General features: G+C 62.8%; 1 protein-coding gene across 1 annotated transcript in view; it reads left to right on the top strand.

The window, feature by feature from the left end:
- Window positions 1-8575: 8575 nt before the first annotated feature.
- SHANK1 (SH3 and multiple ankyrin repeat domains 1) overlaps window positions 8576-15881 on the top strand; it is a gene marked incomplete at both ends in the record, with an annotated part of 39123 nt that continues 31817 nt past the window's right edge. The window contains 5 exon segments of the mRNA XM_080361671.1: window positions 8576-8815; window positions 11148-11306; window positions 11309-11374; window positions 12296-12367; window positions 14299-14407. Of these exon segments, the coding sequence (XP_080217797.1) occupies window positions 8576-8815; window positions 11148-11306; window positions 11309-11374; window positions 12296-12367; window positions 14299-14407 (646 nt within the window).

Below are 15881 nucleotides of genomic sequence, written 5' to 3'. Positions count from 1 at the left end.
TGGGACCCCAAACCCACCAACCCCCTGGACCCCAAAACCACCCACCCCCCTGAGACCCCAGACCCACCAACCCTCCTGGGACCCCCAAACCACCAACCCCCTGGGACCCCAGATCCACCAACCCCCCTGGGAGCCCAAAACCCACCAACCCCCCTGGGACCCCAGACCCACCAACCCCTGGGACCCCCAAACTACCAACCCCCTGGGACCCCAAACCACCAACCCCCTGGGACCCCCAAACCACCAAACCCCCTGGACCCCCAAACCACGAACCCGCCCTGGGACCCCAAACCCACCAACCCCCTGGACCTCAAAACCACCCACCCCCCCTGGGACCCCAAACCCACCAACCCCTTGGGACCCCAAACCCACCACATTATCCAGGGGGGCGTGGCCAGCATTTGTGGGCGTAGCTTCGAGTGTCAGTGGGCGGGGTCAACCATATGGGGGGTGGGCGGGACATTGCAGGGGGCGTGGCCATCCTTGTGGGCGTGGCTGCGGGCATCAGTGGGCGGGGTCAACCATATATGGGGTGGGGGGGTGGGCGGGGCTGCTGTAGTGGGCGGGACATTGCAGGGGGCGGGGCCATCCTTGTGGGCGTGGCTGCGAGCATCAGTGGGCGGGGTCAACCATATGGGGGGTGGGCGGGGCTGCTGGAGTGGACGGGGCATTGCAGGGGGCGGGGCCATCCTTGTGGGCGGGGCTGCGAGCGGCAGTGGGCGGGGTCAACCATATAGGGGGCTGGGGGTGTGGGCGGGGCTGCTGGAGTGGGCGGGACATTGAAGGGGGCGTGGCCGTCCTTGTGGGCGGGGCTGCGAGTGTCAGTGGGCGGGGTCAACCATATGGGGGTGGGCGGGGCTGCTGGAGTGGGCGGGACATTGCAGGGGGCGGGGCCATCCTTGTGGGCGGGGCTGCGAGCGGCAGTGGGCGGGGTCAACCATATAGGGGGCTGGGGGGTGTGGGCGGGGCTGCTGGAGTGGGCGGGACATTGAAGGGGCGGGGCCATCCTTGTGGGCGGGGCTGCGAGTGTCAGTGGGCGGGGTCAACCATATGGGGGGTGGGCGGGGCTGCTGGAGTGGGTGGGACATTGCAGGGGGTGGGGCCATCCTTTGTGGGCGGGGCTGCGAGCATCAGTGGGCGGGGTCAACCATATATGGGGCGGGGGGTGTGGTGTGGGCGGGGCTGCTGGAGTGGGCGGGACATTGCAGGGGGCGTGGCCAACATTGTGGGCGGGGCTGCGAGCGGCAGTGTGGGTGGCAATTATACAAGGGGCGGGGGGGTGGGCGGGGCATCTCGAGGGGGCGGGGCCGCCATTGTGGGCGTGGCTGCGAGCAGCAGTGTGGGTGGCAATTATACAAGGGGCGGGGGGGTGGGCGGGCATCCCAGGGGGCGTGGCCAGTCTTGTGGGCGGGGCTGCGAGCAGCAGTGTGGGTGGCAATTATACAAGGGGCGGGGGGGGTGGGCGGTGCATCTCGGGAGGCGGGGCCAACATTGGGGGCAATGTGGGGCAATTATACAAGGAGGGGCGGGGCATCCCAGGGGGCGTGGTCAGTCTTGTGGGCGTGGCCAATTATGCAAGTAGTGGGGCATTCTGTGGGCGGAGCTGCCGTAGTGGGCGGGGCTGCCGTAGTGGGCGGAGCTGCCGTAGTGGGTGGGGCATCGGGTGGGCGTGGCCACCCTTGTGGGCTCCTCCATGGGCGTGGCGAGTTAAACAGGGGGCGGTGCGTGGGCGTGGCGCGCTATGCGGGGAGGGGAGGGAGGAGAAGCGGTGGGCGTGGCGCTGCGCGCGCGCGGGAGGGGGCGTGGCCGGTGGGCGTGGCCTCGGCGGTGGGCGTGGCCGGGGCCGCTCCGCTCCGCTCCGCCGCGCCGGGGGCTCCGCTGCGGCCGCTCCCCGGGGCCGCCCCCGCCGCTCCGGCACCGCCGGCAGGTACCGAGGTGGGGGGGGGGGGACCGGAGACATAACGGGTCGGGAGGACCGGGTCGGTTTAACGGAGGTCGGTGTAACGGGGCCGGAGGGACCGGGTCGGTCTAACGGGACCGAGAGGGACCGGGTCGGTCTAACGGGGCCGGTGTAACGGGGGCGGGTGAGAGCAGGTCGGTGTAACGGGGCCGGTGTAACGGGGCCGGGCGGCTCCAGGTCGGTTCTAACGGGGCTGGTGTAACGGGGCCGGGAAGGACGAGGTTGGTGTAACGGGGCTGGTCTAACGGGGCCGGGCGGCTCCAGGTCGGTGTAACGGGGTCGGTCTAATGGGGCCGGGCGGCTCCAGGTCGGTTCTAACGGGGTCGGTCTAAAGGGGCCGGGCGGCTCCAGGTCGGTTCTAATGGGGTCGGTGTAACGGGGCTGGTCTAACGGGGCCGGGCGGCTCCAGGTCGGTGTAACGGGGTCGGTCTAACGGGGACGGGCAGGACCAGGTCGGTCTAATGGGGTCGGTGTAACGGGGCCGGGTGGGACCAGGTCGGTTCTAACGGGGCCGGGAGTAACCGGTTCGGTGTAACCGGTTCGGTCTAACGGGGCCGGTCTAACCGGTTCGGTCTAACGGGGTCGGTGTAACGGGGGCGGGCGGCTCCAAGTCGGTTCTAACGGGGTCGGTTCTAACGGGGTCGGTCTAACGGGGCCGGGAGTAACCGGTTCGGTGTAACCGGTTCGGTCTAACGGGGTCGGTGTAACGGGGGCGGGCGGCTCCAGGTCGGTTTTAACGGGGCCGGGCGGCTCCAGGTCGGTTCTAACGGGGTCGGTCTAACGGGGCCGGTCTAACCGGTTCGGTCTAACGGGGCCGGGCGGCTCCGTATCGGTGCAACGGGGTCCGTGCAAGGATGGGGGTGTCGGTGCAAGGATGGAGGTGTCGGTGCAACGTGGGCGTGCAAGCACCGGCGGGGGGGGGGGGGGCGGGGATGCGCGTAGCGTGGCCGAGCGGCGGCCGTGCAAGAATTGCGGGGGGGGCGGCTGGTGCAACACACGCGTGGGTGTGCAAGGCGGCTCCGTGGGTGTGCAAGGGCGGGGGGGGGGGGGGGTCGTGTGCACCGAGGGGGGAGCTCCGTGCAACGTGGAGACGCTTGTGCAAAGTAGAGGGGGGGGGGGGGGTGTTGTGCAAGGGGGTGATGGTGACACGCGTGGAAAAGGGGGGCGGGTCCCGCCGCGTGGACACACACACACACACACGCGTGTGTCACACACGTGGCTGCGAGGTCCCCGCGCCCACCGGCTCGGCCACGTGTGTGTCACGGGTGGCGCCCCCCCCCCTCTCCTCCCCCCCCCCCCACCACGTGTGTGACACGCGTGTGTGTGTCCCTCCCCACGTGTGTCAAAGGGGCGGGTGTTGCACACGCGTGTGCAAGCGGCCTCGCACGGCGACCGTGGCTTCATTAGGGCTCGTTCAGCCTCATTATGATGCCCCCCCACCCCACGTGGGGCCGCGCACACGCGTGTGCGAGCGTGCACGAGGCGCGCGCACCTGTTGGTGCGTTTGCACGTGGGGTGAGCGTGCAAGAGGCGCGTGCACGAGCGTGCACGAGTATGCACGAGCGTGCACGGGACCTGCACCACCTTGCGTGTGCACCCGTGGGCGTGTCGGAGTGGGGGGGGGGTGGGGGGGGGCTCGACACGCGTGTGCACGGCGGGGGGGGTGTTGCACGAGGGTGCGTGTGCATTGCACGGGTCCTGAGGCTCTTGCACGTTGGGGGGGGTGTGGGGGGGCGAGGGGCACACGCGTGTACCCGGACGCCTGGGTTCCCCATCCCCCCCCCTCCCCCCCCCCCCATAACCACCCCCCCCCCCAGGACTGGCAGCACCTGACGGTCGCCATAGCAACAGCAAAGGATTCTGGGGGAAAACGAGCCCGAATTGGGCTGGTGTGGCACGAGGGTCCGCGTGTCGCACGAGGGGTCCTCGTGCACGTGGTGGGCGCGCACACGCGTGTGCGCACGTGGGTCGCACGCGTGTCTCTCGTGCGCGTGGCGCACGTGTGTTCCCGTTGGTCGCGAGCGTTCCCACGTGTGCACACGTGCGCGCTTGCACACTTGTCCCCGTGCACCCCTTTGCACACTCATGTGCTCCCCCATGCACCCCATTGCACACTCACATGCTTGCGTGCACCCTCTTGCACACACACGTGCTCCCTCATGCACACGCTTGTACACACACGTGCTCCCTGTGCACACGCCCCCTTGCACACTCATGTGGTCCCCCGTGCACCCCCTTGCACACACACGTGCTCCTCCGTGCACACGCCCCCTTGCACACTCATGAGCTGCCCCGTGCACCCCCTTGCACACACACGTGCTCCCCGTGCACACGCCCCCTTGCACACTCATGTGGTCCCCCGTGCACCCCATTGCACACACACGTGCTCCCCCGTGCACACTCTTGCACACTCAAGTGCTTCCCTGCGCACCTGCTTGCACACACATGTGTTCCCCTGTGCACACACACCCTTGTACACAAACGTGCTCCCCGTGCACACACCCCCTTGCACACTCATGAGCTGCCCCGTGCACACACCCCCTTGTACACACACGTGCTCCCCCGTGCACACGCCCCCTTGCACATTCATGTGCTCCCCCGTGCACCCGCTTGCACACACACGTGCTCCCCCGTGCACCCGCTTGCACACACATGTGCTCCCTGTGCACACGCCCCCTTGCACACTCATGAGCTGCCCCGTGCACACACCCCCTTGTACACACACATGCTCCCCGTGCACGCGCCCCCTTGCACACTCATGTGCTCGCCTGTGCACCCACTTGCACACACATGTGCTCCCCTGTGCACACGCCCCCTTGCACACACACGTGTTCCTGGTGCACACACACGCTTGCACACTCACGTGCTCCCCGTGCACCCGTTTGCACACACACGTGTTCTTCATGCACACACCCCCTTGCACACTCACATGCTCCCCCGTGCACATGCTTGCACACACACGTGCTCCCTCGTGCACATGTTTGCACACACAAGTGTTCCACGTGCACACGCTTGCACACTCATGTGCTACCCCATGCACACGCCCCTTGCACACACATGTGCACACACCCCTTTGCACACACATGTGCTCCCCCGTGCACTCCCTTGCACACTCAAGTGCTCCCCGTGCACACATGCCTTTGCACACACACATGCACACACCCCCTTGCACACACACATGCTCCCCTGTGCACCCCCTTGCACACTCATGTGCTCCCCCGTGCACCCCCTTGCACACTCACGTGCTCCCCCCTACACAAGCTTGCACACACATGTGCGCTCCATGCACACACCCCATTGCACACACACGTGCTCCCCCGTGCACCCCATTGCACACACACATGCTCCCCCGTGCACACGCCCCCTTGCACACTCACGTGCTCCCCCATGTACACGCTTACACACACACGTGCACCTTGTCCACACGCACACACACTCCTGGTGCACACACGTGCACTAATGCACACGCACGTTCCCAGTGTCCACACGTTTGCACACACGTGCGTGAATGCACGTGTGTTCTCTCCATGCACACACGTGTTCCCCGTGCACACACCCCCTTGCACACTCACCCCCCAATGGACACACCCCCACGCGTGCACACTTGCTGCTTGTGCACGCACACGCTTGCACACGTGTGCACACACCCCCGTGCACACACACGAGTTCCCTTTGCACACACACATCTATTTGCACGCACACGTGTTCCCATTGCACACTCACCCTTTCACAAGCACCCCCATACACTCCCACTCTTGCACACTCATGCACACACCCCCATGCACACACACGAGTTGCTGGTGCACACACACATATATTTACACGCACACGTGTTCCCATTGCACGCTCACCCTTGCACACGCATCCTCCCCATACACTCCCACTCTTGCACACTCATGCACACACCCTCGTGCACACACATGAGTCCCTGGTGCACACACACATATATTTGCACGCACACGTGTTCCCATTGCACGCTCACCATTGCACTCGCATCCTCCCATACACTCCCACTCTTGCACACTCATGCACACATCCCCATGCACACACACGAGTTCCCTTTGCACACACACATATATCTGCACACTCACATATATTTACACACCCCACCCTTGCACACGCATCCTTCCCATACACTCCCACTCTTGCACACTCATGCACACACCCCCATGCACACACGAGTTCCCTTTGCACACACACATATATTTGCACGCCCACCCTTGCACACGCATCCTCCCCATACACTCCCACTCTTGCACACTCATGCACACACCCCCGTGCACACACACGAGTTCCCTTTGCACACACACATCTATTTGCACGCACACCCTTGCACACGCATCCTCACTCTTGCACATTCATGCACACACCCCCATGCACACACATGAGTTCCTGGTGCACACACACATATATTTGCACACACACATGTTCCCATTGCACGCACACCCTTGCACACTCATCCTCCCCATACACTCCCACTTGTGCACACGACCCTGTGCACACACGAGTTCCCTTTGCACACACACATATATCTGCACACACACATATATTTGCACGCCCACCCTTGCACACGCACCCTCATACACTCCCCCTCTTGCACACTCATGTACACACCCCCGTGCACACACACGAGCCCCCTTTGCACACTCACTTCCATATGCGCGTGCACACGCGTTCCCATTGCACACGCCCCCTTGCACACTCACCCCCCCCCCCCACGCGTGTTCCCGCCCCCCCCCATCTGTTTCAAGGGCCCCGATCCGGGTCACCGTGTCCCCACGTGTGTCCCCACGTGTGTCCCCGTGTCCCCTCCCCCCCCTCCTCCCCTCCCCCCCCCACGGGACTCGCTCCATTTCCGCTAAAAATAACCCGTGTCACCATTAACACGGGACGCGCGTGCACGGGGCGGGGAGGGGAAGGGTAATTAATTGGGGGTGGGGGGTCACCCTCCTCTCCTCCCCCCCCCCCCGCCCAGGTCATGTGATGCCCTGTGTGTGCACACGCGTGTGCAAGATGCGTGTGTAAGCATGGGGGGGGGTCAGGACCATTTGGGGGGTTCAGGTGGATTTGGGGGGGTCGGGTGTGTTTTGGGGGTTCAGGTGTATTTGGGGGGGGTCCAGGTCTATTTGGGGTTCAGGTCTATTTGGGGGTTCACTCTGGGGTCTCAGGTGCATTTGGGGTCTCAGGTGTATATGGGGGTTCACTCTGGGGTCTCAGGCGCGTTTGGGGGTTCAGGTCTCTTTGGGGGTTCACTCTGGGGTCTCAGGTCTATTTGGGGGCTCAGGTCTATTTGGGGGCTCAGTCTGCGGTCTCAGGTATATTTGGGGGTTCAGGTCTATTTGGGGGTTCACTCCGCGGTCTCAGGTCTATTTGGGGGCTCAGGTCTATTTGGGGGTTCACTCCGGGGTCTCAGGTATATTTGGGGGTTCAGGTCTATTTGGGGGTTCACTCTGTGGTCTCAGGTCTATTTGGGGGTTCACTCCGGGGTCTCAGGTCTATTTGGGGGCTCAGGTCTATTTGGGGGTTCACTCTGGGGTCTCAGGTGTATTTTGGGGTTCAGGTCTATTTGAGGGTTCACTTTGGGGTTCAGGTGCGTTTGGGGTTCAGGTCTATTTGGGGGTCCCTGGTGTGTCTGGGAGGGTCAGGTCTATTTTGGGGGATTCAGGTCTATTTGGGGGTTCACTCGGGGGTCTCAGGTCTATTTGGGGGTTCAGGTCTATTTGGGGGGGCTCAGGTCTATTTGGGGGTGTCAGATCTGGTTTGGGGGATCAGGTCTATTTGGGGGTCCACTCTGGGGACTCAGTTGTATTTGGGGGTTCAGGTCTATTTAGGGGTCCCTGGTGTGTCTGGGGGGGTCAGGTCTATTTTGGGGGGCTCAGGTCTATTTGGGGGCTCACTCCGGGGTCTCAGGTGCGTTTGGAGTCTCAGGTGCATTTGGGGGTTCAGGTCTATTTGGGGGTTCACTCGGGGCTCTCAGGTGCATATGGGGGTTCAGGTCTATTTGGGAGGTTCAGGTGCATTTGGGGGTTCACTCTGTGGTCTCAGGTCTATTTGGGGGCTCAGGTCTATTTGGGGCTTCAGGTCTATTTGGGGGCTCAGTTGTATTTGGGGCTCAGGTCTATTTGGGGGTGTCAGGTATGTTTTGGGGTTCAGGTCTCTTTGGGGGTTCACTCTGGGGGTTCAGATCTATTTGAGGGCCCACTCCAGGGTCTCAGGTGCATTTGGGGGTTCAGGTCTATTTGGGGTTCACTCGGGGGTCTCAGGTGCATTTGGGGGTTCAGGTGTATTTGGGGGTTCACTCGGGGCTCTCAGGTGCATATGGGGGTTCAGGTCTATTTGGGGGGTTCAGGTGCATTTGGGGGTTCACTCCGGGGGCTCAGGTCTATTTGGGGGCTCAGGTCTATTTGGGGGCTCAGTCTGGGGTCTCAGGTCTATTTGGGGGTTCAGGTCTATTTGGGGGTTCACTCGGGGGTCTCAGGTGCATTTGAGGGTTCAGGTCTATTTGGGGGTTCAGGTCTATTTGGGGGGTTCAGGTCTATTTGGGGGTTCACTCTGGGGTCTCAGGTCTATTTGGGGGTTCAGGCGCGTTTCGGGGTCCCCCCAGCCCATGGCACCATGTCGCGCACGCCGGCGTCCAGCGAGGAGGAGGAGGGTCGGGGCTCCGAGTACCCCGAAAACGACTCGGATTCGGGGAGTTCCCGCGAGGGGGGACCCCCAAAAAGCAACCCCGGGGGACCCCTCCCCCCAACAAGCCGCTCCCGGGGGGGACCCCGCCCCCCCCCGCCCCCCGACGACACCCCCCCCCACTTCAGCATGATGGTGTTTCGCATCGGCATCCCCGACCTGCACCAGACGGTGAGCACCCCGAAAATGGGGGGGACCCCAAAAATGGGGGGGACCCCAAAATGGGGGGAGATCTCGAAATGTGGGGGGGAATCCGAAATGGGGGGGGGACCCCGAAAATGGGGGGACCCTGAAATGGGGGGGGGATCCCAAAATGAGGGAGGACACCCCGAAATGGGGGGGACCCCGAAATGGGGGGACCCCGAAATGGGGGGGACCCAAAAATGGGGGGAGATCCCGAAATGGGGGGGAGGGGGGGACCCCGAAATGGGGGGACCCCAAAATGGGGGGGGAATCCCGAAATGGGGGGGGGACCCCGAAAATGGGGGGGACCATAAAGCAGGGGGGGACCTAAAAATGGGGGGACACCCCGAAAATGGGGGGGGGAATCCAAAATGGGACGGGGACCCCAAAATGGGGGGGAGGGGAGACCCTGAAATGGGGGGCGAATCCGAAATGGGGGGGACCCCGAAATTATGGAGGAGTGATCCTAAAATTTGGAGGGGTCCCAAAATTTGGAGGGGTCCCACGAAGATGGGGGTAAAAATAAGGGGGGGGTCCCCACTATGGGTGTCTGACCCCAGGGGTGCTGGGGGTCCCCACTATGGGTGTCTGGGGGTCCCCACTATGGGATGTCTGGGGTTTCCCAATATGGGATGTCTGGGGTTCCCACTATGGGCGTCTGACCCCTGGGGTGCTGGGGGTCCCCAATATGTGTGTCTGGGGGTCCCCACTATGGGTGTCTGAGCCACTGGGTGGTATGGGGGTCCCCAATATGGGTGTCTGGGGGTCCCCACTATGGAATGTCTGGGGTCCCCAATATGGGATGTCTGGGGGTCCCCAATATGGGATGTCTGGGAGTCCCCCCTATGTGTGTCTGACCCCAGGGGTGCTGGGGGTCCCACTATGGGATGTCTGGGGTTCCCACTATGGGATGTCTGGGGTCCCCAATATGAGTGTCTGGGGGTCCCCACTATGGGTGTCTGAGCCAGTGGGTGGTATTGGGGTCCTCAATATGGGATGTCTGGGGTCCCCACTATGGGATGTCTGGGGTCCCCAATATGAGTGTCTGGGGGTCCCCACTATGGGTGTCTGAGCCAGTGGGTGGTATTGGGGTCCCCAATATGGGATGTCTGGAGGTTCCCAATATGGGATGTCTGGGGTCCCCACTATGGGTGTCTGACCCCAGGGGTGCTGGGGGTCCCCAATATGGGGTGTCTGGAGGTCCCCAATATGGGTGTCTCAGGGTCCCCACTATGGGGTGTCTGGGTTCCCACTATGGGTGTCTGACCCCGGGGGTGCTGGGGGTTCCCAATACGGGGTGTCTGACCCCATTGTCCCCATGTCCCCATTGTCCCCATGTCCCATTATGTCCCCCCCAGAAGTGCCTGCGTTTCAACCCCGGCGCTGCCGTGTGTCCCCAATATGGGTGTCTGGGGGTCCCCAATATGGGTGTCTAGAGGTTCCCACTATGGGATGTCTGGGGGTCCCACTATGGGATGTCTGGGGATCCCACTATCTGACCCCATTGTCCCCATGTCCCTGTGTCCCCGATCCGTGTGATCTGACCCCATTGTCCCCATGTCCCCATGTCCCCATGTCCCCGATCCGTGTGATCTGACCCCATTGTCCCCATTGTCCCCATGTCCCCATGATGTCCCCACGATGTCCCCACGACGTCCCCACGCTGTCCCTCCCAGAAGTGGAGGGGATCCACCTGTCCCCATATCCCCATGTCCCCATATCCCCATATCCCCCTGTCCCCATGGTCCATGTCCCCATGTCCCCACATCCCCATATCCCATTATCCCCATGTCCCCTGTCCCATGTCCCATGTCCCATATCCCCATGTCCCCCTGTCCCATGTCCTCCTGTCCCCCTGTCCCATGTCCCCATATCCCCCTGTCCCATGTCCCCATATCCCCATGTCCCATGTCCCCCCATCCCCATGTCCCCATGTCCCACGTCCCCATGTCCCATGTCCCCATGTCCCATGTCCCCATGTCCCATGTCCCCATGTCCCCATGTCCCCGATCCATGTGATCTGACCCCATTGTCCCCATTATATTCCCCCCCCCAAGTAGTGCCTGCGTTTCGACCCCGGCGCTGCCGTGTGTCCCCAATATGGATGTCTGGGGTCCCCACTATCTGACCCCATTGTCCCCACGATGTCCCCACGATGTCCCCACGACATCCCCACGCTGTCCCCCCCCGAGAAGTGCCTGTGTTTCGACCCCGGCACGGCTGTGTGTCCCCAATATGGGATGTATGGGGACCCCACTATCTGACCCCATTGTCCCCATGTCCCCATTGTCCCCATGTCCCCATTATGTCCCCCCCCCAGAAGTGCCTGCGTTTCGACCCCGGCGCTGCCGTGTGGGCGGCGAAGCAGCAGCTGCTGTGCGCGCTGACCGAGGGGCTGCACGACGGGCTGAACTACGGGCTGTTCCAGCCCGCGGCCGCCGGCCGCGACGCCAAGTTCCTGGACGAGGAGCGCCCGCTGCGCGACTACCCGCAGAGCTTCGACCCGACTACCCGCAGAGCTTCGACCAGGGCGTGCCCTACCTCGAGGTGGGCGGGGCTTGGGGGGTGGGCGGGGCTTGGGGTGGGCGGGGCTTGGGGTGGGCGGGGGCTCAGGAGGAGTGGGGTCTCGGGAGGGGGCGGGGACTGGGGTGGGCAGGACTTGGGGAAGAATCATCCCTTAAGGGAAGAGGAGGTGGGCGGGGCTTTGGGGTGGGCGGGGCTTTGGGGTGGGCGGGGCTTGAGGTGGGTGGGGCTTGGGGGTGGGTGGAGCTTGAGGGTGGGTGGGGCTTGGAGTGGGTGGGACTTGGGGGTAGATGGGGCTTGGAGGTGGGCGGGGCTTGGAGGTGGGTGGGGCTTGGAGTGGGTGGGGCTTGGGGGTGGGTGGAGCTTGGGGATGGGTGGGGCTTGGGGTGGGTGGGGGATCTGGGTAGGCAGGAGGTTCCCTTAAGGGAAATGGGGGTGGGTGGGGCTTGGGGTGGGCGGGGCTTGCGGGTGGGTGGGGAAGTGGCGGTGGGTGGGGCTTGGGAGTGGGTGGGGAAATGGGGTGGGTGGGGCTTGGGGATGGGCGGGGCTTGAAGTGGGTGGGGCTTGGGGTGGGTGGGGCTTGGGGTGGGCGGGGCTTGGAGGTGGGCGGGGCTTGGGGTGGGTGCGGCTTGGGGTGGGTGGGGCATCGGGATGGGCGGGACCCGATTGTGGGGGGGGCTGGGGTGGGCGGGGCCTCATGATGGGCAGGACCTCGGGGAGGAGCTTCCCTTAAGGAAACTGGGAGGGGGTGGGGACTCGGGGTGGGCGGGTCCTCCTGGTGGGCGGAGCCTGGAGTGGGCGGGATCTCGGGGGTGGGCGGGGCGAGTGCCCCAGATCGAGGTCAGAAGTGGTTGGAAGCCGGGGGGGCGTGGGGGCGTGGTCATGGCGGGGAAGGGGCGTGTCCCTCGGCCGAGGGGGCGTGTCCCCGCTGACCCCGCCCCCCAGTTCCGCTACAAGACGCGGGTGTACAAGCAGACGAACTTGGACGAGAAGCAGCTGGCCAAGCTGCACACCAAGGTGTGGCCCCGCCCCCCCGGCCCCGCCCCCTGCTGCCAGGCCACGCCCCCCTCCAGTCCCGCCCCCTCCCTCCTCCCTGGCCACGCCCCTTCACCTCGACCACGCCCTTTGCTCCCTGACCCTGCCTGTTGCATCCCTGACCACGCCCCTTCATCCCTGACTACGCCCCCAATCCCTGACCCCGCCCATTGCATCCCGGCCACGCCCCTTCATCCATGACCACGCCCCTTCATCCATGACCACGCCTCCTGTCCCCATGACCCCTCCGGGTGTCCCCTTGCTCCGAGCATCCACCTGTCCCCCCATGTCCCCCGTGTCACCGGTGACCCCCCATGTCCCCATGTCCCCCATGTCCCCGGTGACCCCCCATGTCCCCCATGTCCCCCGTGTCCCTGGTGTCCCCCCTGTCCCCCCATGTCCCCCGTGTCCCCGGTGACCCCCCTGTCCCTTGTGTCCCCCGTGTTCCCGGTGACCCCCCATGTCCCCATGTCCCCCATGTCTCCCATGTCCCCCGTGTCTCCCATGTCCCCCATGTCTCCCATGTCACCCATGTCCCCCTGTCCTCCATGTCCCCGGTGACCCCCCTGTCCCCCGTGTTCCTGGTGACCCCCATGTCCCCCGTGTTCCCGGTGACCCCGGTGTCCCCCATTCCCCCATGTCTCCCATGTCCCCCATATCCCCCATATCCCCTCTGTCCCCCCATGTCCCCCCGTGTCCCCCGTGTCTCCTATGTCCCCCCATATCCCCCCTGTCCCCCCATGTCCCCCATATCCCCCGTGTCCTCCATGTGACCCCATGTCCCCCATGTCCCCAGTGACCCCCATCTCCCCCATGTCCCCCATGTCCCCCGGTGACCCCCCATGTCCCCCCGGTGTCCCCCGTGTCCCCCATGTCCCCCCATATCCCCCATATCCCCCATGTCCCCCATGTCTCCCATGTTCCCGGTGACCCCTCTGTCCCCCATGTCCCCCGTGTCCCCCATATCCCCCAATGTCCCCATGTCTCCCATGTCCCCAGTGACCCCCATGTACCCCATGTCCCTGGTGACCCCCCTGTCCCCCATGTCCCCCATGTCCCCATGTCCCCCATGTCCCCGGTGACCCCCATGTCCCCCATGTCCCCCGTGTCCCCGGTGACCCCCCATGTCCCCCATGTCCCCATGTCTCCCATGTCCCCCATGTCCCCCTGTCCCCCCATGTCTCCCATGTCCCCATGTCCCCCATGTCCCCCATGTCCCCGGTGACCCCCCTGTCCCCGGTGTCCCCCATGTTCCCGGTGACCCCCCTGTCCCCCTATCCCCCATATCCCTGGTGTCCCCCCATGTCCCCCATGTCCCCATGTCCCCCATGTCCCTGGTGACCCATATGTCCCCCGTGTCCCCCTTGTCCCCCATGTCGCCCCATGTCCCCCATATCCCCCCATGTCCCCCATATCCCCCATGTCCCCCATATTCCCCCATATCCTCCATGTCCCCCATGTCCCCATGTCCCCCATATCCCCCATGTCCCCCATACCCCAATGTCCCCCCATGTCCCCCATGTCCCCCCATATCCCCCCATTTCCCCATGTCTCTCATATCCCCCCATGTCCCCCCATGTCCCCCCATATCCCCCCATGTCCCCATGTCCCCCATATCCCCCCATATCCCCCCATGTCCCCCCATGTCCCCCCATGTCCCCTATGTCCCCCATATCCCCCCATGTCCCCCATGTCCCCCATGTCCCCCATATCCCCCCATATCCCCCCATGTCCCCATGTCCCCCCGTGTCCCCCATATCCCCCCATATCCCCCCATATCCCCCCATGTCCCCCCGTGTCCCCCATATCCCCCCATGTCCCCATGTCCCCCCATGTCCCCTGTGTCCCCCCATGTCCCCCATGTCCCCCATGTCCCCATGTCCCCCATGTCCCCCATGTCCCCGTGTCCCCAGACGGGACTGCGCAAGTTCCTGGACTACGTTCAGCACGGCTCGGCTGAGAAGGTGGCGCGGCTGCTGGAGCGGGGGCTGGACCCCAACTACCACGACTCGGACTCGGGGGGTGAGACATGGGGACCCCCTGGGGACATCTTGGGGACCCCCTGGATGTGGGTTATGGGGTGATGGGGTTATGGGGTGATGGGCTGGACCCCAACTACCACGACTCGGACTCGGGGGCTGAGACATGGGGACCCCCTGGGTCTATACAGTGTATACAGACTATACAGTCTATGGTCTATGGGTGTATGGGTCTATATGGTCTATGGGTGTATGGGTCTATATGGTCTATGGGTCCATGGGTGTATGGGTCTATACGGTTTATGTGTCTATGGTCTATGGGTCCGTGGGTCTATATGGTCTATGTGTCTATGGGTCTATGTGGTCTATGGGTCCATGGGTGTATGGGTCTATGGGTCTATGGGGTCTATGGGTCTCTATGTGTCTATGGTCTATGTGTCTATGGGTCTCTATGGTTTATGGGTCTCTGGGTCTATATGGTCTATGTGTCTATGGGTCTCTATGGTCCATGGGTGTATGGGTCTCTATGGTCTATGGGTCTATGGATCTATATGGGTCTATGTGTCTATGAGTCTATATGGTCTATGGGTCTCTATGGTCTATGTGTCTATGGGTGTCTATGGTCCATGGGTCTATGGGTCTCTATGGTCTCTGTGGGTCTATGGGTCTCTATGGTCTATATGGTCTATGGGTCTCTGTGGTCTATGGGTCTCTATGGTCTATACGGTCTATGTCTATTGGTCTATGGGTCTATATGGTCTATGTGTCTATGGATCTATATGGTCTGTGGGTCTATGGGTCTCTATGGTCTCTATGGTCTATGTGTCTATGGGTCTTTATGGTCCATGGGTCTATGGGTCTATGGATCTATATGGGTCTGTGGGTCTATGTGGTCTATGTGTCTATGAGTCTATATGGTCTATGGGTCTATGGGTCTCTATGGTCCATTGGTCTATGGGTCTCTATGGGTCTATGGGTCTCTATGGTCTATGGGTCTCTGTGGTGTCTATGGGTCTATATGGTCTATGGTCTATGGGTCTCTATGGTCTATGGGTCTCTATGGTCTCTATGGTCTATGGGTCTATACGGTCTATGGCCCATGGGCCTATGTGTCTATGGGTCTCTATGGTCTATGTGTCTATGGGTCTATGGGTCCATGGGTCTATGTGTCTATGGGTCTCTATGGTCTCTATGGTCTATGTGTCTCTGGGTCTATATGGTCTATGGGTCTCTATGGTCTATGGCTCTATAGGGTCTATGGGTCTATATGGCCTATGGGTCTACGGGTGTATGGGTTTATGGGTCTATACAGTCTATGTGTCTGTGGGTCTATATGGTCTGTGGTCCATGGGTCTATATGGTCTATGGGTGCATGGGTGTATGGGTCTATAGAGTCTATGTGTCTATGGATCTCTATGGTCTATGGGTCTCTATGGTCTCTATGGTCTATGGGTCTCTATGGTCTCTATGGTCTATGTGTCTATGTGTCTATGGGTCTCTATGGTCTATGGGTCTCT

This window comes from Nesoenas mayeri (genome assembly GCF_963082525.1).
Source record: "Nesoenas mayeri genome assembly, chromosome: 36".
Taxonomy (NCBI): Eukaryota; Metazoa; Chordata; class Aves; order Columbiformes; family Columbidae; genus Nesoenas; species Nesoenas mayeri.
This window is presented reverse-complemented; position numbering and strand designations above follow the sequence as displayed.